The sequence below is a fragment of the Acipenser ruthenus genome, chromosome 10 (assembly GCF_902713425.1).
Source record: "Acipenser ruthenus chromosome 10, fAciRut3.2 maternal haplotype, whole genome shotgun sequence".
Classification (NCBI taxonomy): Eukaryota; Metazoa; Chordata; class Actinopteri; order Acipenseriformes; family Acipenseridae; genus Acipenser; species Acipenser ruthenus.
The window spans coordinates 44,104,820-44,126,128 of record NC_081198.1 but is presented as its reverse complement, the minus strand read 5'-3'; the positions used below and the strand labels follow the sequence as shown (position 1 = coordinate 44,126,128).

General features: G+C 35.4%; 1 protein-coding gene across 11 annotated transcripts in view; it reads right to left on the bottom strand.

Moving 5' to 3' along the window:
• LOC117408998 (kalirin) overlaps positions 1 to 21,309 on the bottom strand; it is a 170,697-nt gene that overhangs the window by 16,562 nt on the left and 132,826 nt on the right. For 7 of the 11 annotated variants that reach the window (XM_034014497.3, XM_059032346.1, XM_059032344.1 and 4 more), the window contains 9 exons: positions 8,157 to 8,452; positions 6,025 to 6,162; positions 4,355 to 4,450; positions 2,886 to 2,986; positions 1,798 to 1,864; positions 1,282 to 1,385; positions 928 to 997; positions 506 to 592; positions 148 to 240 (listed from right to left, as the gene is read on the bottom strand). In XM_034014497.3, the coding sequence (XP_033870388.3) occupies positions 148 to 240; positions 506 to 592; positions 928 to 997; positions 1,282 to 1,385; positions 1,798 to 1,864; positions 2,886 to 2,986; positions 4,355 to 4,450; positions 6,025 to 6,162; positions 8,157 to 8,452 (1,052 nt within the window). The other 4 variants (XM_034014539.3, XM_059032343.1, XM_034014505.3 and 1 more) reach the window with 4 other exon arrangements.

Below are 21,309 nucleotides of genomic sequence, written 5' to 3'. Positions count from 1 at the left end.
AATATTAAGTGTAGCGTGCCTGACCTACTATGTGTTTGATCTAATAAATAGCACATAAGATTATAATGTGATTCAAATTTTGTTTCCATATAGTATAGCTGCTATTAAAACTATAATCATGAAATATATATATGAAAATGCTCTTACCTTGAGAAGCAGCTGATACTTTGTTATTCTCTGGATTGGTTTTATAAGAAAGTCACTGATTGTGAGCCTCTGGTTTATGTCTTGCTTTACTTCCTATGCAATTAAAAAGAAAATATATATATATTTTTTTTATAACATTAGTAACACAAGCCTAAAACTATTTGTTTTTGTAATAGAAATATTATACGTCTTAAATTAGCATTCCCGATGTACTGGATTGGCATGTAGTAAAAGATCTGTCTATTCATAATGCTACATTTAAAAGCGTGATCACATTTTTATGCAAGTAGAGGTAAAAATGTATTCTTAAACACAATGCACTCTTCAAGTATAACAGCAAAAAAAAAAAATAGCTTACCTCAAAGTAGGCATCATATTCAGCTACCACACACTCTGATCTGGGTTTGTTTTGGCAATACACCACATACATATGCAATCTCCTCTCCTGTAACAAAACAGATGCAGGCAGGTTTAATAACTGACCTACTTCAAATCGATTAGACTACACATAATGCAACACATTAGCGGTAACCACAATTGGTCAGCAACAACACCCTATAAACATGCTAGTATTTAATTCATATAGCAGTCAAGTGAATGTTGACATTATGTTTGAAAGATCCTGCCAAGCAACCCTAAACTGCATGGTGAGGTGACACCTGCCTGTAAATATAAGGATTACTTTTATATTAAATTAACATTCAGGCTTATGTAAATTCCGTTTTGCTAGGTCTAGTGAAAATTCACAGAATGTGCAAAAGCCTGCTTTAAGAAACTTACATGCTTTATGAACAGCTCAGCCAGTCGATCATGGTCCTGAAGGCATTTTTCCAGTTCACCCAGGAAAAAACTGCAAGCAGATTATCAATTTATAACTCAGCTGCGGTGTGGTAACAATGGATCGAAATGGTGCATTTTATAAATATCATGTACATGCATTTAAATAACTATGACATACTTAACCTATGTGATGTTTTGATATGTGCTATGTACGATAATACCTTTTTACAGGGTAGTTCAGGTAACATGTAGCTTATTAATAGAATGTCCGATTGTATGGCACGTATTATCGTATTAAGTGTTTAATGTACAATGAATTGTTATGTCAAATAAAGGTTGATGGCAAAAACCTACTCTTTGTGCCAGTCATAAATTTGATGAATGTTTCCAAAAACAATTTTGTCTTTTCCTTTCACATCTTCAGGGAAGCCCTTTTCATCAATGGTCTTCATAAAACCCTGTTTGAAAAAACAAACAACAAGCAGCCATTTGATGGTGCCTCACATCTGATGTGCCAGTATCAAAAGTTCAGTATCAGCTGTACCGGATATAGTGTAAAAATAGATGTTAAAAAAAGAAATAAAACTAATTTAGAATCAAACAGAAAAAGTATTGGTAAAATTATCCACAAAAGGCAAGTATGTAGCACGTTATACAAGGCAAAGAGACCCAAGGATGCTCCCTCAGGGCTAACAAAATATATAACAAAGGATTGACTCCAACAATTGTTGATGTTCATTTGATCTGAATGTTATGTCTAATGGTGCTTTTGAGTCTTTAAACCACAAAGTTGCTTTTCAGAAATAAAATGGACACTGTTCACATATTCCCATACATTGCCAATGTTATTCTTAAAAAAACCCAACTTACCTCCACTACGATGCCCAGGTCTTTGACATAGTCTTTCTCTGTTTGTATCAACTCATTAAGTACAAACCTAAAATAAAATAAAACAAAACCAAGATCAAAAAGATCAAAAAGAGACATTGGAGTAATCAACTGGATGTGCTGTTCCATTCCTGGTTGAATTGGTATATTACATGATTAAGTGCTGTAGGTATGAATGAAACACAAACATATTTAAATTAGGTAACTTGATTAAAATTATTATCATATTTATGTTTATGATTATTGACGTGTTAACTCTTTCAACATTGTAAAGGCTTCTAGGAGAAATAATCCACTCTAAAACAGCAGATCTAGTGTAGTGCAAGAAATAACTATTGGTCTTGGGCATACAACTATATTCATATACTGTATATGTAATATTGTAAACAATTTAACAAATGCATATATTTTACAGGTTTACTGATATTGGCTCTGTATTCAAACAGCTTAGAAGTCTGTTTAAAATACAAATTCTTCAGCACCTATAGAATGCTTCTCAACTGACCCTCATCATGTTTCTAATATATAGCCTGTATATTGCTTAAAAGGAGCTACAAAAAGTGGTGCCTCTCAGATTTTGAAACAAAGACTTTTATTAATCCAGAAATAGCACTGAATATGGAGAACTACAAAACTTGCAATTTGCTACTCGCCACTCCACTGTTACGTGAAATAACAAACAATGAAGGTATTGTGAATAGTTACTGAGCAAGAAAGTTTATTTTTTGCTGAAAGCCAACATCGTGTTGGACTATCATAAAATTGATATGACATACTCCACCTCATAGACTTTTCGCAAGTAATCAGCAAATAACCAAAACAAACAAAGAACCAAGAATAAAAGCATCTAATTATGACCAAACTGTTTTATTTATGCAAAAACAGGTTAAAGCCAAATGTTTTCCCACACGTCATGCTGAATAGTGAACAGAACAGAACTTAAAAAGGCACCTTCTTCTCACATTACATATAAAACGATGCCAGTGAACACTGGTTTCACTACAATAACTTTGCTGTTACAATACCAGCTTCTCCTATCTGGCAAAAGTGATAGACGAGCTTTAACTTACATTCTTCCTCGTAAAGCTTTGGCTTTCTGCTCCATCTCTGGGTTTCTTGGCTGTGATGTGGGTTGCCGCGCCTCTGGATCTGGATCTGGATATGGATACGGCTGCAGAATGGGGGGAGGTGGGGGGGTATACCATGGTTACTAAGGAGTGACTTAAAAGTAGTTTTAATGTGGATCAAATGCATTTATAATTTGGTACGATCACATTATCAAAATTATTAGCAAGAATCACTGGGGTATATTTGTTCTGTAGTTTATTATTATTTTGTGAAATGAGAAAACAAAACAAAAAAAATGTCCATGTTCAAATCTCCAGTTGGGATACTGTACTTTTTAAAATATATCCGATCACAGTTTGTTCACTATCTACCTGGTAACTATCAAAGCATCTGCATAGCTGAAGGAGGTCTCCGTTCATGCTGGCATGAATTTGCAGTTAACAAATAATAATAATAAAAAAACACCACACACACTAGTTTTAATATTCATGGTATTTAGCTTCTCAGGAGCTTGTTTTTACCACATTTTACTTTTAGCACACTATGTCTGAATGGGAAAATAAAAACAATTCCAATTCCAAAACAAATAAGAAGCAACTTGAAAGTTAAATGTCTGAGCAGTGTATTATTAATGGTTTAGTAACTTTATCTGGTGCGTTTTCCCTTTCTGGAAAAAAAAAAAAAAAAGCTGACAAAGAGCAGTTTAGAAAATGACTAACAACTGCCAGTGTATTGAGTGGAGAACATGATCAGCATTTGAAATATAAATATAAACTGTATATAAAATTGTTCAGTACACATCAAGTTGAAGTCTGGAAAAACACAGATAAGACCCAATTTGTTTGAACTGCTCCATGTTGATAATCTTAAACAACTCAGCTGGAATTTAAAACAGTTATTCATGATGACATGTATATATGGATATACCAAACATTTATTATGTGTGAACTGTAAGAAAGGGAGCACATTTAAACACATTAGCAATAATGTTGTATGATGAATGAAGAGAAACAGACCACACAGCTTCGCATAAATGCCCTCATGACCGTAATACTGTATTTCATAAGTCAGCACCATGCACCAAGCTACACAAATGTTATCCACCGTACCTAAACATCCTCCTATCACGTTGTATGCAAAAATTACAACAGAGGACTATAACAGTAACTATTCTTCAGACTTAGGATATAAATCCCTAATACACACTATGAAAATCTTTGTTTTGATACTACCAATGTGGTTTTTGTCCTAACCATGCTTGGTTTGAGTGTAGAGGAAATTAGAATACTGTAACAGAACAGAATATTGTTCTTTTAAAACGTGATGCATGGAAGCCTTAGACATGCCCTCGAATAAACAAAAAGGCTTAAGGTAAATTTATATCAATAAACCTAATTCACGCTTCATTACAATTTGAAACCAGACCTCGTTACCTTCTATTCTATCCCCACTGTTTAAGCACCACACTTACCAGCTTACTTTTGACCAATTTTTCTATTGCACTGACAAGGTCCGCAGCACTGGGGACATCAGCAGAGCACTGACGAGCAGTAAGCAATGAGGAAGACTGCACGGCACAGTTTGATAAAGGAGCGACAAATTAGCAGGATGGAAAGAGGGATAGGGAAAAAGAAACACAAGCAGTGATTAGATCAGAGTTCAGCGAAGGGGGTTAGAGTTAGCGGAAGGCTTGTAAGGAATAGCACATGTAATTGCTGCCTGTTGGAGTGGTAAGAAACAGAAGGAAATATTATTTTGGCCATAGGTTATAAACTTCACAAAATGTCAGCAGACATAACATTACTGATATAAAACCAACAGCTACTGTTAATATTTCTTTTCATGATTTTCCCTTATCGGAAGCCAATTACTCACACAAAGCTTAGAGAAGCAAAAGATCTTGCCAATATGATCTGAGAGTGCAAACAGTTTCACAGTTTTTTGTTGTCATAGATCCAGATTGTCATGGAGCTTTGGTTAGCCAATCAGCACAACCAAAAGTCCAGAGACCTAGAAAATATTATTATACTCGGTTTAACTTTATTTGGGGATGTCTCTTTCAATTAGTTGCAAAGCTTTGGAAAGACTTACTAATTTAGTCACAATAAACTTGTTTGATGCCTGCTAGAGTTAATTTTTTCTATACTGTTCATACACAAAACAGGACCTTTTGAATTCCTGCTGTACTTTAAGAATCATTTTAAATGCTCTTGCAGCAGTGTATTATGTCATATCTGATAATATTCTGTCCATAGTTTTGAAGTTTTATATTTTTGTTTGTGATAAAGTCAGTGTTTACCCAACTGCACTTGTTCAAGATGTGTGGATGACATTTTTATTAAGGTGTTGCAAGCTGAAGAATGGAGAATCCACAGAGAAGAGTAAAATGAGCACAAGGTTAATTACTCAAAAAAAAAAATAAGAGAATAATCTTTTAATCTTTCATTTATAATTCACATACTTCGATCCCTCATGATACACGGTATCATGCTGGAACCTTGTTTCTTATTTCTTAATTGGATGGCCATACAACACTGAAGACAGGATTCAAGTAGACATAGCTTTTTAGTAAGCCTTTCAGAAAGCATTGCAACATGGTCATTTCGTCACACTAACAACTGAAACTGAATGCCTACTACACATTCAGCTTCACGAACTTGTTGAGTACTTTATAAATAGGGCATACGTTTTAAGTTATTTTAATAAATGTATTGCATCTCTAATAATGAATAAAAACAACAATGTAGCTGTGCATTATTAAGGCTTCTGGCGGGAGACTGCTTGCTGAAACCAGATTAGAATATATAAAAACACAAGAGAACACAGGATTAACAAGTGTGTATGGTTAATACTGCTAAGGACTGACAGCAGAGACAAACTAAGCAGCAAACTCACTTGTTAGCAGCATGTGGTACACATTGGAAAGAAGCGACAGGTGGAGACTGATTATGAACTTGTGTTGAATGACACTGTAGATGGAATGTGACTAAGGTCTATCGAAACTAAACATTTCTTCCTTGAAAAGTCTAAACCTCATTATTAACCCATGGAGGGTTTTAAATCAGACCTTTTTTTTCATTTTCTTACAGAATGAACCACAGAAAGCGTAATGTAATGTGCATGGTCAGAGTGGCGACATACCATCTCCTCCTGAGGGTCGTTCTCTATGATTTTCATTGGTGGAGGAAGTGGGGGATGGGATTCTTCATCGGGTTCCTCTTCTCCTCCACTTTGCATTCCAGAAGAGGACTTGGATAAATTACCATCTCTCCTCCCCTTCTGTAACAAATGTTAAAACCAGTTAATGAAACCCATTGCAATGACCTAATCAGCTGCCTGTCTCAGGGGTTTAGCAGTGCCTTGCTTCACAGTGGCTCTTTGTAAGTTCTACAGTACAGACAGTGCCACATGGAAACTCGAGCAGTCCTAAGTTATGACAATTGAAGCCCAGAAACACACTGAATCTGTAGTCTGTGTTTTTTTTTTTTTTTTTTTTTTTACAGTTGAAAAGAGAGATTATAGAGTAGTTAAGTGGAACCATTTAGTTTCATGGAGATTCCACATCCATTTAGTCCTGCAATAACTACATATTGTACAGAATGCATAAATCCTACAGTATACAGAAGTCAGTCTCACATATATATAAAATAAACAACACAGGTAATGAGCTATATTTTATGCTCAAATATATGGGAAAACCATATTCCTTTATTCTAATACAATTGCTCAGAGAAAAAGTTTTTTATTAAAAGTTTTTTAGTAATAAAATTATTTTCTCAAAAAGATAGGTGTCAGAATTATTGCACCCCTAAAGATTCTTATAAATAAAGTCAAACAAAATTAAATCTGCATTAACATTCTACTTCTTTAAGTTAATCTCAGTCTTAAGGAACTGTATTGTAGCCTTCCATGGCTTCATGTTTCACTAGGCTCATCAGGCTCCTTGTAAAATCTGGAATGGGTGAAATTGCTATGCAATAGGAGTCTTATTTCCATCCCTGTATATTTTCATATTCCCCAATGTCGTCCGGAAACACAAAGATGGATAAATACAACAACTGCTGGGGCAATAGAAACAGGAAATGAGTATGATTACATTCTAACAATCGCTTATTTGTGTCTTTCACAGTTACTGAATCCAAATTTTATTCAAGAAGGTAAGTTCACTAAAATTCAAATAACACGCTTGGACATTGTGTTCTTCAATGGAATGAACCAAAAAATAATAATACAAAAGTAAATAGGAATAATATTCAGAATTATTTTTAAGATGGGATTGTACAATTCACTAAACAGGTGAATTCTTATCACAAAATCCTCAGGTGTTTTACAAATAAGTTTTGGTAGTATTTGCAAACTCAAAAATCACTTGACCAGTTCACATATATGCCAAGGACAATGTATAGTAGAGCATATGAATAGCTGACAAGGGGAACAAGGTGTAATGTTTGACAGCTTGCATCGCAGGATCCCTGTCTAGCATGCCTATAGGTGTGGCTACCAGCTTTTGGCAGGACAGAAGTCCTGCTGCTGTAAATAGTGGGTGTGTGGGAATCTAAGGATGGCAAGGATGGGGTTAAATTTGTCCCTGCCAGGAATCACAGGTGTGATCATTCCCCAGTTAGGTAACTGATGCTAATTGGGGAGTGGCCGCATGTATCTAGGGAAGGATAAATCCTTTGTCTGGGAGAGGGAGTTTTAGTGAGTGTAGCCTGCGTGTTAAATCTGTGTTTCTCTGTGTTAGTCAGTGAAGGCAAATGCCTAGCCTGACCTCAGTGTTTTTATTCATTATTGTTTTATTACGTTGTCCTGCCACACTAAACAGCCCTTGATGTCCGCTGCTGGTAAAAAATCACTAATATAAGACCTCAGCTTTTACCAAAAAAACACATACATAAAAAAAATGTCAACTATCAAATTCATCTCTTATGATTCATGTAAATGATTAGGCAATGGTAATTACTATTTGGCAACCCATGCCAAAAACTACAGGTATTTGAATTCACATAAATGCTGTTATGCAAAGCCTTGCAATAGTATAATTAACAATTTAAAATGAAACGTGTAGTAACACATAACACAAGCTGAATTTTAACATAAGCATTAACCTGTCTCTATGCCAGACATTCAGAACAAAAAAAAATATTCGAGCTGGGGTCTCAATGTATCCTGAACACTGAATGTATAGCAATGGTGGTGTATAATACCCAACATGGAACCTCTCCATAGCCTTGTAGACGCTCACTAAAGGAGAATAAAAGCAACACAAGTACCTCGTCTGCACTGTCATCTTGAGGTGCGCTCTCATTTTCTCCAGGTTTGGGCGACCCCAAGTCGAAGCTCTTCCTGACATCTCTCTTTTTATGCTTGCTGGGTATCTTCTTGACGGTGCTGTCAGCTTTGCCACTGCTGAGTCTGCGCACTGGACTCGTCAGCCATTTCTTCAGTGTGTTCCCTGAACGTTTGGGGCCTGGGGAACTTGTTGGTATGGAACATAGTGAAGTATGTGGCTGCAGATTTGCCACAGAGTCTGATTTCCCTCCATTTTCAGTGGAAACAGAATAACTTTCTGAAAAAAAAACAGGTTTGTAAGACTCCCTACAGTGATGTGTAAAATGAATTGTATTGAGGAATCCTGTAAAATATGTTGCTCATATGGTTAAAGAAATGCCTCATTTTTTTTTTGTTTTTTTGTTTTTTTCTTTCAACCAACACCACACTACTATATCACCACACTTTGTTGCCCATTAAGTTAATTTAATGGCAAACTAGCACAGATATATATTTTTTTTAACCCTGGCTAAGCAATAATTTGCTTGATCTTGAACTGAATGATTCAGAAAAAACAACGTGTGCCAATTTGTGAGACCTGATCAGTACTGGGGAGCAAGACTGAAGTTTGGATAATGAAAGTGTTATTATAAAATGGCATTTGAAAAAATACAAAAACAAATAGAAGATACCATGTCTTGGAGTAAAAGTCTGTGAAGAGTGGGCTGTTTTATAGGGCTGCCTAAAGTGATAATTGAAGGGTGACTGTCAGTTAATCAGGGTCACTGTCAGAATAGAATTGTGCCAATATCTAACCAGGTTTCACATACTTCCTGCTGTAGATATCCAGCTTACTCCACCCATGTATGCATTTCTCAGTCCCTTGATAAACAAATTATTATACAACTGCTATGAAAGAATGAAACAACAGACAAATTACCAGAGGCTGCAGAAAGAGCAGGGGGAAATACACTCGTACAAAACATTACAATGAATTACTTCAAATTGCAAAGTCAATGATTTAGCACACTCCATTTATCTTTATGGTTAAAGAATAGCATTTTAAATATCAATAAAACCCTAGGAATAATTCAATAGATTCTTATTAGTCTTGCATTCAATATTTAATGTTATAGTGTCAACCCTAAATGAAGTGCCGCGACAACTCCTTTCTAGTTATTTGTCGGTCTTCAGATTTTTATTTTTTTTTGTAAACTTCAATGCGGTATGTGAAGTTATGGTTGAAATGTTTGTTTAATTGAATTGTATATGGCTATTTCATATTACTACAAGACCATTTAAGATATTAATCCTCTGGTGGACAGAACTTAATAGAATTGTCAAATCAGTATGCTAGGTAGCGTACATTTCATATTATCCAATGCCAACATATGTAGAACATTTCCATCCCAAAGTATTTGCATTTCATTTGTACAACAAGGGATGCTTTGACAAATTGATTTACAAAACATATCATATCAAAAGGTTCGCTTACACTCTAACAAGGAGGTACATTATTCTCAATTAGCAGACATTTCTCAAAAGTATGCTTGTACAGATCTAATATATACTTTATATATAAAGTGTAACTGGTTTAATTTCTCTTTGACAACAAACAAATCTCTACACATTGTGGAATTGAAAGTACTGTATTGGTCATTATTTGATATTGTTTTAAAAAGACTCATCACCTTTTTGAAACACATAACACAACCACATGATAATTTTTCCCTAACATGGTGCGCGTTTCCTCTTGAGGCAAATTATGAATCATGAATGGCATGTTTGTTCAATGCACTTCCAATTAACTATCACATGACTGAGCAGCACATTTCATTAAAAAAAAAAAACAACCTCTTACGTGCAGAACTCATGGACAACCAACAGTGATAACTATCAATTCTCATTTGCCTTGACACCTGTACACTAGGGGATTGTGGGTATCCTTCACAGGAGTCCATCCGTGGAGAATCCTTGAATTACAAATGAAGTGCTCCCTATATTACAGAATTCCCGAGGCAACAGAAACTCAACATACCATACCACTGAGTGCCAAAGTAGCTGCATTGCAAACCATACACAATTTCCACTTCAAGCAGCAGTTCCTGTTTATATCATTCACCACCCCATGCCTCCCTGTCTAAAAAAATTAAGACCTTATCTTTAAAATCAGGATTCCCATTTCCTGTAGGATAAATTGCAGGAAAATATTAAGCCTCCAAAATGTATACTGTAAAGTAGAGGGTTAAGGCAAGCAGGAAGTCTAGCAAGCTGTATAGTATAGTTAAAAGAAGTACCATACAGTGGGCCATTCTGTTCAGATAAGTCATATAAGCTTAATTTGGGAAATATATCATCTTAGAGGGTGATACATTATAGGTACGTGTGACAGCTGTGGTCAATTTGCTCTTTATTCTTCTTTTAACAAAACAAATTGTGTGGAAACTGCTTTATTGTATTTTTCCACATTCTTAATTACATGCACAGATCCTCAGAAATCCTATAATCCGGGTATTTATACCAATATTTCACAATGTAATAAACATATTGAAACCGTTTATACATTTCACTATGGGAGGTATTTCTTGGTTTGTTTCATATTGTTCTTACTCTCCACCAGGATCCTATTGGGATTTGCCAAGCCAAGTCAAAGCGAGATGTTTTTCAGAATTTATACTGCTCTGTTCATGGCAAGATCCAGATCATACTCTCTGTTGTTCAGGGTCACTTGTTTTCTAGCATTACCCTACTTTACACAAAGGGAGTTCATAAAGGCAGGGCTCTAGCACACTACAGAATAAAGCTTTTCACCCAGCCAGATACATGTCAAATACTGAGTCAACTGCTGTGTTTAAACATAAGGCCATGCAGAACTGATTTGACTGTAACCTAACTAGGGATAAACAAAGCAATATTTTGTTGGGCATTTTAATCAAAAAGTCACTTTCTTGGCAATTGTACCATTTTTTTTTATAAAGGACCATGTATGGAAAATAATAGTGTAGCTCTTCTGCCTTAACGGCAGACTTGTGTTTATGACAGTTTGCCCAGAGACATAGTCTAGCAATAAACCTTATATCATTCAAAGTTACATTTATTTATTTTTTTGGTTTATAAAATAAACAATTACATATTGGAAAACTGGTACCGTTCATGGAGTTAGGAGTGAATTCCAAAAACAGTAGGTTTTATCTGATGTCAAACTCAATCCGAGAGCATAAAAAAAACACTCAATTATTCAGTTTAGCAACTACTTCCCAACCTAAATTCCTCAATACCTTTTCAAAATCAAGGCCTGCTGTCTGTTAAATTAAATAATGGTAAATGCCTCCTTCCAATGACTTTGCAATGAATTATCCACTGAACATCTGCCTTGATGGTAAATATTTTGTGAGCAACAATCAGAATGTGAATTTGGTACTATTATGGTGCCACTATTTCCAGGCAAACTCAGTCTAGCACTAAAATATGCAATTAAAAATTGTTATGTAAAAAGTATGTCATATTTATTTGACCATTTTAAAAAACACCAAAAGAAAGGCTGCAGGTAGTGAATTCTATAAACAACATTACCGAATAACACGACAAAGCACTAAATTGTATTTGCTAAGAAGCACTATAATAATAATAATAATAATAATAATAATAATAATAATAATAATAATAATAATAAAATATCCTTAATTGCTGACGATACATGCTCGCATCAGCGTTGACATGGATAGCTTTTTTTTATGAATAGAAAAAAATTCAAAGATCAACAAACTCTGGCAACAAATGGCAAACCAAAGTTCCTTCATAAAGAGCAGACATTTTACTTATTTTTATAGTACTGGTAGTGCAGCGGTAAACATTATACAATAGCAAATGTACTGTTCAGTAGCCCCTAATTATTTCTATATCTGACAATGAATTAGGAACAGACCTTATAAAGTATACTCAGTATATACCTTCAACATGGCCACAGTCAGGTTTGTGAATTACTGATTCGTAACAATGAGGCAGTTCTTTGTATCCAAAGGAACCTCTTGAGTAGGGCTTTGAGGTTAGAAAGACAGGCACATTCTGAAGAGGTAAGAACAGCCCTGGTCTGGGTCGATGCACTCTACCCTAGAAAGAGAAGAACTCAAAAACACTTGTGCTGTGGAGTTTAAAGACCTATTTTGGTGCAGGATGTCAGTTTCCCTAAGACTAAGAATGGAATGCGGTCAAAGTTAGAGGAAAATACATGTAGGAGGATGCCGCTCTCCCCCAGTCGGTACACAGACTCCCCGTCGTTCCTTTCTCACTCTCCCTTGTTTTGTCCTCTCCAAGATGAGACGGCACAGTATATGCTCCAGCTGGTCTTATGTTGCGGATGCTTGGACCGGGGTCGAGGACACCAGAACATACTGTACTGTACATGGCCTAAACCCAGGGCAGCTGCCGGAGAGGGGCTGTCTTTCTGCACTATGACCTTGGCAGGATTTAAACCTCAGTGTTATGGGTGAAAGGCAAAGATCAGGAGGCTGTGCTTTATTTCCCCATTTCTTATCATAGTGTTCTGTTGTAACAAAGATAAGCCATGTTTCAATACAGCTGGCACGGCGTAAACTATGGGACCTAGTGGAAAACTGGACCCTGAAGCAACTTATTATTACCAAATACTCTCAAGACACAGAGACTCACTCTAGAGTATTCATTTCACAAATAGGTTTGGTAAATCCGTATTATTGATCCCAAACCAAAGTAACCCACACTAATCACTGCTTAGTTTGCCTGATATTGCACTTGGGTTCTGCTTTAAATTGTATTTATTTGTATGTCTTGCTTTTGGCTTTTGAAGAACTACACTGGGATTACATTTTAAATTATGCACCACTGTTTATTTAGCTGCTTTTTAAAAAAAAAGTGCCAGAAAATAAAAGCTATGATAACTGGGCGCAATTATTTAAAAATAAAACTTCTTAAAATAACCAAAAAACATCACTTACCACTTCTTTAAGGACAGCGGCACAAAAATGTAAATCATAGGGCTTGTTATATTTTCCAGCAGTGGCCAATACTGGTTTTCTGTTGGTCGTGTTGGATCAAGTAATAGAAATACTCATTCAATACTTTTTTTTTTTTTTTTTTTTTTTAATTGCTTGTCTTTAGCATGTTTATTTTATCTCTCCCAGAAACCACAATATACAATTCAATACTATATTTGGAAAGTTAAAATACAGACTAGGGTTTGAAACCAGAGGCACAGTGTAGCTCAGCTCTTACAGCACTTGCACAGCAAGAAAGCTTTCTTTGAATTCTGCCTTTCCAATATCACCTACATTGTAATACCTAAATAATACTGGCTGCTTGTGGTTCACACACATAATAATTACAAGTCCTTGATGCATTGCATATTTTGCAGTACATATAAAATCAATAAAACTATGTCACGTTTTTTTTTTAAAGCATTCAACTGATAAGAAAGTAGGCTGTTTTCATACTTAATGCTGCAGTGTCCCTAGTCTACGCTAGTGTGAATTGGGTGCGGCTTTGTGGGGAAAGCAATTAAAAATAATAATAATAAAAATATCCCATGTTCGGTAGATAATTTTAGACCCAGAATTTCTCAGGACGCTGGTTGTAATGTGCAGCTATTGAACGCTAATAAGGTAAAGTGTCTGCAGAGTTTGAGCCAAAGTCATTATTTTGCAACTACCTGCAGCAATATAAGGTTATATAAACAACATTGTCAAGTTCAGCAAATGCCATTTTACCTGGAACATGACATTTATAACCTACTGTGGAATGCAGAACTGTAGCCCAATAAAAAATGGGCTTATGTGTTAGATTGTACCTGAAATAAAAATGATCTGTCATCAGCACTATCCAACTACTCAAAAACATCATATTACCAAACATGTAATTCTCTACCAGATCCTGTCATTAGCTGTGTTCCTGTATTCATGTATATTATCCTAAATGACACTGGTAATTGAATTTAACCAGCCTAATGGCAAGTCAGGCTGAAAAATGAAAAGTGATTATTTTGAGTTTTTTGATACCACTGATGGTTGCATACCAAATGTACATAAATGCCATTATAGGGCATAGTGAGGAGCAATTAAGCTCCTTTGTGTTCTATAAAAGAAAAACAACAAATCAATACACTTTGAGACAGATCATTGCAGCGTTAGGTAAAACAAGGATCATTGCCCTATTTAAGTTGTAATAGCCACATACTTAACAACTATTCTCCGTCACAGGGAATGACCTTTGACTTTTGTCTTTGCCAATAACTCCGAACAGGGTTTGCCTAAATCACACAACATGTTAATTATGTTTAGACATTATATCAATTCAGTACACTGAAGGCGACACAGGCCAGAATGTTTGCCTCCTTGTTTCTTAAAAGACAATCTTTTGTATTTAACAGTGTTTCTGTTCCACATATCTTCATAGCGGTCACTGTGAATGCTTTTACTCCAGAGGTTTCAGGACCTGCTCTCCCACTGGCAGAAACTTTTGAGGGGTTCTCCAAAGAGTATGCCGAGTAAAACATTAATAACACCTCATTTCAAAGTGGCTTACATCTTGCCTGGACAATAAATCCCTGGTCTTCTCAGAGCTACCATGACATTCCCAATACATCTGTTCTCATTTACTACCACATGCTTATTAAAAATTATAAATGTAACTAACAGGGCAGAGGTAACAATATTTTCATACAGTATTTTCATTTTTATACATTATGCAATAAGTCTTGCAGTTGAAAAATGTCCTACTAGTTGATACAAAAATATTACACAGCCATTTGTTGAAAAACAAGACCAGCTTCTGCACCGAAGTATTCCACTACATGCAAACACTGAGAAATATAAAGTATGTATTTAACATTAAATTGTCAGAAGAAAAGTGAAAAGGAATAAAAAATAAGGAATAAAAAACTCAAAAGGGGAAGGGATTATTAAGACAGGATCAATATGGAATTGTTGAGCAATACATACGTCTGGGATGTCTAATACCTCGTTCACATGCACCACTCAACCCGGGTTGAAAACCCTGCTGACTCTGACACTGTGTTTCCATGTTCATTTAGCCAAACCACATTGGCTGCCAATCCAAGCTGCCCCTGATTTTATTTTTTTTGGACCCTTTCTCAAAGCGGGCCAAAGCTGGATGGGTGGAAGTAGGTCACAACACTGACCAATGAAGTGACGAGTGGGCGTAAACATTTAATCAACAGTGAGCTTCTGGTTTCTCCGTGCTTTAATATTCTGTGTCGTTTTTTAGTAACAAAAAGCTACTAAAAAAAAGGAGTGTCGGAAGCAAAGCAATAGCATCCACCCTTTCGGTTTTGTAAACAAATGAATGTGACCTTAGCCGCAATTCTGCGAAAGAACTGGCAGATTGTGACCTTAGCCGCAAGTCTTGCTGGGAAAAAACAGCAAACATCTGTCAAAGTTGCATTGCATGGAAACAGTCTTTTCACTCAACTCGGGTAGCGTCTCAACGTGAGTTCAGGAGGAATGTGTGAGAACCCGGATTAGCTCGGAGATTGTGCTCATGGAAATTAGGTATTGGTAATCCCCACCAAGAAATAGGAGCTCCAATGTAAAACAAACATAAAATAAATAAATAAAAATGACCTTGACCCAGCATATACAACACAATAAATAGGAGAAAATGCAGCCGCTGTTTGAAAGGTTAAAATTCAGCTACACCTTTTTGTGGCTAAACAGGAAGCATGGCATTATTTGTTTTGAGACCATACCAAATTATGTTTGCATGTTTGAAATATGAACAGACAAACGAGCAGTCAGGAAGTAACAGGGACATCAGTACCAGTAACAATTATTATCCAGAACTATTTGTTCTTAAACGATAACAAACTCAGACAGGGCTTTGTCATTCACATGATGATAATAAACAAAAGTAGAATAAATTTTTAAAAAATGGCATTGAAGTCAACAAGCAGAACTGAAAATATGTGTTAAACTTGTTAAAATGACACTTGAAAATGTTAAGGGATTATCTCTTTAACTGTATGATTGCCTGACCTCAACCCTGATATAACCCTAACCACTCCCAAAAGTACGAGGCCAATTTTCTTTTGTTTACTATATAGCACAAAAAAAAAATCTTTTTTCTAAATGCCTTTAATGGAAAACACAAGCACAGTATGCAAGAGACTTTTTGTCATCTTCATTTCCTCATATTTTAAAGTGTTGCCGTGGCAACAAAAGTAAACATAAGACACGCTTAGCCTGCATATTCTTCAATATAACTGGCCCATTTCAAAATTAAATTGAAAGTGAATTTCTAAAAGTTAAAATGTCACTAAGTTATGAATCTGTGTGTAGAGTGTTTTTTTTTGTTTGTTTGTTTTGAGGGTCTTATTAAAAAGATGTTTTTCCTCTCTAGTTAAAGAAATATGCTTACAAAATAACTGAGCACTATTAAGCCCCTTTCCTGACAAATGTAAACTTAATACTGAGATATATTGTCGATTGCCAGTGTTTTACAATATACCTCCTCAAGACTTAACTTCAAAGATATCTTTAATATACAGCAGATGAAAGAGAATCTAAATCTAATGTGTTTTTCAAAGGCTAGATGGAGTACTGCAATGCAAAAAAAACATGTACGGTATCAGTTCCCTTAGGTGATACAATACACTGTTCTGTTGACAGTACAACAGACCCTGTTTCTGTTTTCAACACAGCCTCTTGTTTTGAAAATTCAATATAAATATTAAAAAACCTTTAGAAGTGCAATAAAGTTTTTTTTTTTTTTTGCTCACATCAGGTATTATGTTTAGAATCCCCCCTTCCCACACACAGATATGTGTAATTAAAGTTCTGTGAAAGATCCACCAGGGTGGAAATCAGTGGGGATAACTGATTAGTTTCTTCAGGGGGTTAAGTTATGTGGATTTTTTTTTTTTTTTTAGTTTTTGTGGATATTATTTTTGCTGCAACTCGGGCTCCATGACAGACCAGACATTTAAAGTTGTGGGACAGTTTACACATACCGTGCACTATAATGTAACCCTACTCCGTTTTAGCAGTGCACATAATAAGGGTCTTTAACAAAATCACCTATGAACCAACAATGCCAGCCTGGCCTCAAATTGCAAGGTAAGGCAGACTAATAATTTCTATTTAAAACCCTATTCTACATGGTTGCAAACTCCCGCCTTTTTTTATTTTATTTTACAGGCTACATTCCGACTACTTCTTTTTTTTGTAGCCTCAGAGCAATCCTTGCAATGTAGGAGGAAATTAGAATTTACTGCAGCTGGGTTGTGGCCTTTTTTTTGTGTGATCTCTTGTGACCATGACATTCCTGGTTATAAATCATTGTTTAGAAAGTCTTCTTCTGTCAATGGATAATGAAACTATACTTTGGGCATTAATTAGCATGACACCACATGCATTGAACTGCTGTCATGTCCCCCCTGCTGCTTTCAATATAAGCATGCATGTTAAAGAATTTTCAAAACAGAGAAACCTTTACATAGAAACTCACAGTGAATGAAGACATTTTAATGCAAATCGAGTACAGAGCTTCAATATCCTTATCAATGTAGTCTGGCCTGACCAGAAACTGAATTTATAAAAACATAAAATTGGACTTTTTTTTTTTTTGTCAACCTAAAAGTTAAAAGTAGACATGATTTAAAAAATAAAAACATAAAAAAGCTGACAATATAATGTCTTTCATGAAACACTTTCATATTTGAATTTTAGTAGTAGCAATAGTATCTGAACAATAATTTCATAAATTCAATTGCTTTAAGAAAGCAGACACTATTACCACCATATTTGATATTATGGATTGTTATTTTTTGTACTGAATCTGATTGTAAAGGTTTTGTAAGAAGAACATTTTTTTTAGACAATCTACTTAAGGTGGAAGTCGATGTGTTTGTAATTGTGGTATTGTCTAAATCACATTTAAACCAAAACTAGTTCTGAGTGATGGAATGTTTACCTCTGATGGGATGTTTACCTCTGCAACAAAATTAGCTTTAAAACACAACATATTAATGTATTTTTTACTTGGATGTTTTTTCACACCTATGTTGTGTTATATTTGCATTCACATAAAGTCTCACATACAAGGAAATCACAGCAAGGATATACACTTCCACCCATTTCAATATGATTAAAGCTCTTGCAGAATAAAGTCTAATCTACTGACCTGTAACACAGCAACAGCAGTATGTTGACAAGATCCGACCAAAACAGGACTGAGAGGACCAGCACCTCCCGCTTTTCATTCTGCCCTGGTGCTACTCATGGCAGGGTGAAACCAACAGGGACACAATAAAGATCCACATGCGATGTTAGCTTAAGCATGAAACAACTGCTCCATGTCTCCCTAGTTTACTATGTGATTGTGCTACCTTTTAGTTAGGGGTGGATCTGCAGAGAACAAGGGGTGGGGCTTATTCACAACTGCTACAGTACTTGTGACTTTTCTATCAGGGAGCAGGACTATGTAGAAATAAAGACGGAACTGAGATGAACAAGATATTCCACATTGTACACACAATAGTGGAATTTTAGTTCTAACTGTTTATCTCTTGTTTAACAAGTGAAAGGAATTCATAAAAATAATTTCCATTACAGCATACATGGTTGGGTTTCTTTGTCTCCTGTGGCTGCTAGTGTTGCCACCAACTAAACAGACAGCCAGTTACTCAGTAGTAGTAATAATAATAATAATAATAATAATAATAATAATAATAATAATAATAATAATAATAATAATAATAATAAATGTTTAAGACTTTTACTATCAAAGCTCATTTTAATAATGAATCTGTAAACTATATATCTGTCCTGTCTGAGTTAGGAAGCCAGCCTGCTGGCCACAAGCAAAATTGCAGTTACTGACTATAAATATAAATATATCTGGCGTTAAATTTTAACTTCCATTTCTTTTAATTATATTAGTTTCACTGACTAATGTCACTCTAATCGGTCTTTTAAAGCAATATATGACAGTAAAGCAGGCCCTGAAGGTCCCTAAAAGCTATTTTTGTTCCTTGTCTAGTAATTTTCCTGAAAAGCCTGATTGTTACATACTGTTCCCGGGAGCACGGTTCACTCCTACATAATACTGTAAATGTATTTTACGGAACTAACAAAGCCTCAACTATATTTGGCTGTCATTGACAGTAGAGTATGCAAAATGTGTGCAAATATAATGTTTAGTGCTTCTTATATTACCAGGCAATACACACTGAAAAAGTGAATCATATAAGATGTTTATTAGCACATAACTTCATAACTAGTGGATATGTTAAATATGTATGTACTCTAAAAGTAAAATGTACCATTAGTGTGGTACCATAAGTCCAGACAAATGCAATTATGATTTACAACTGCACGATTAGTCCTTTGCACAGACATAAAACTACTAGTCAAAGACAACAATATCAAGACCATCTAGAACTGAAAAGTAAGATATAAGCATTCACCATTACAACACGTGTATATAGAACCACATATTAACAATACATAGCTGTGGATCCTGCAACATCCTGCTTTTTCCTGACACTGATTTCAGCTTTTTGCAGACTAGTCATTTGAAGCATTTGCCCAGTTATGAGGCATTGCAGAGCTTCAGCAAGAAAAAAAGTGAAAAAATTAGGAAGATAACTATCAAAATGCACAAGATGACATCTTATACAATAAGATACATAAATACATTAATTAATATATATATATATATATATATATATATATATATATATATATATATATATTGCTAAATTCATAATTGTGCAGTATGTTGCACAGGATGACACCAGTACACAAGGTGCATTGTAATTTTGACAATTCCATAATTTACAATAAAAATATGTGAATATGTATTATTGTGTAAATTAGATTTTACTGCTATTCAGTGGCTTGAGGACTACAGGTACAACCACATTGTAAAACAGGAACCTCCCGGTTAGCAAATGACTTCTCTGTGTGGATAGCAATGTCTAGATGCTTGTCAGCCTTGCTATATATACACTATATTATATCGGTCACAGAATACTACCAGACACACAGGTGAAAAAAAAGGCGGATTTTGTATTTCCTGTGCTTTAGTTTTGAGTTTTAATGAAAAGTGAACAGGTTTAAGGTTTTACTTGTGTTTCCATGACAGCGGTCATCTTGAAAAACCCTTGAATTCTAGTCCATGGCAAGGTTGTTAATTGGCTCTTGGGTACAACATGTCATCTATTCCTGCAGACAGATTGCAGAGCAGGAGCGATATGAGGAAAGTAGAGCAAAACATTTTTCTTTACTGCAGGTGTCCCAGTTTTATTTCCAGAAAAACAAGATTCCTGTACTCATCTAGTCATTATTAACAGTAGTAAGAATGTGTTTATATTCCTTTTAGATCTGATAATATTATCACAGTCTCCTTTGATTGCTTTATTGACGCTGCTTTTTTTGCTGAAAACCAATTTTCATACTGTAAACATACTGTTTTTTTTTCCCCAGACAACTTGTGGATGAGGAAAATCTAGACTTACGTGAAGCAGAAACAGGCAAATGAGCTTATGTACAAAAAGGTAAGAGGGGAAACAGAAGAGTTCCTGTACAGCGCTTTTTTTACACCCACCTACCTGAGACAGCTCAACAGCCTGGTTAAAGCACACCATTTGTCACTAGATACCTACTGTACACAGGCTTTAGCGTCCTATAGTAGCCAATAAAAATCTTTGAGAAAGACAGATGGTCTCTTGCAGCGCTTTCATAACCTAGCCTTCTGCTGCAGTAGGAAAGTGGGGCATATAACACTGGAAAGTGTTTTCTTTCCAGTTAGGTTCAATGACAACAACCTAATTTCACCCACTCAGGGAGTAAGGCATTCAACCTACTTAAACATGAGAGGTGCAGAAGAGGAAAACAGCAGATACATTATAGAAAAAAGGAAGGCAAATATCTGAACATGGATACTAATAGCAACCACACTCATTGAAATTGAAAGTGAAGCATTTTCAGAAAGGTGGAGACATGTAAACAACACAGGGACTATGTTTTGGTAGTGTTAAAACCCAATAGGTCTGGAGGGTATTATTGTGATTATATGTCCAAATGTATACCAGTGTGCATTTTATTTCTGCTTTCTTATTTTTTTATTCATTTCAGTTTTCACATTTGTCTGCTGTGGAGAAGT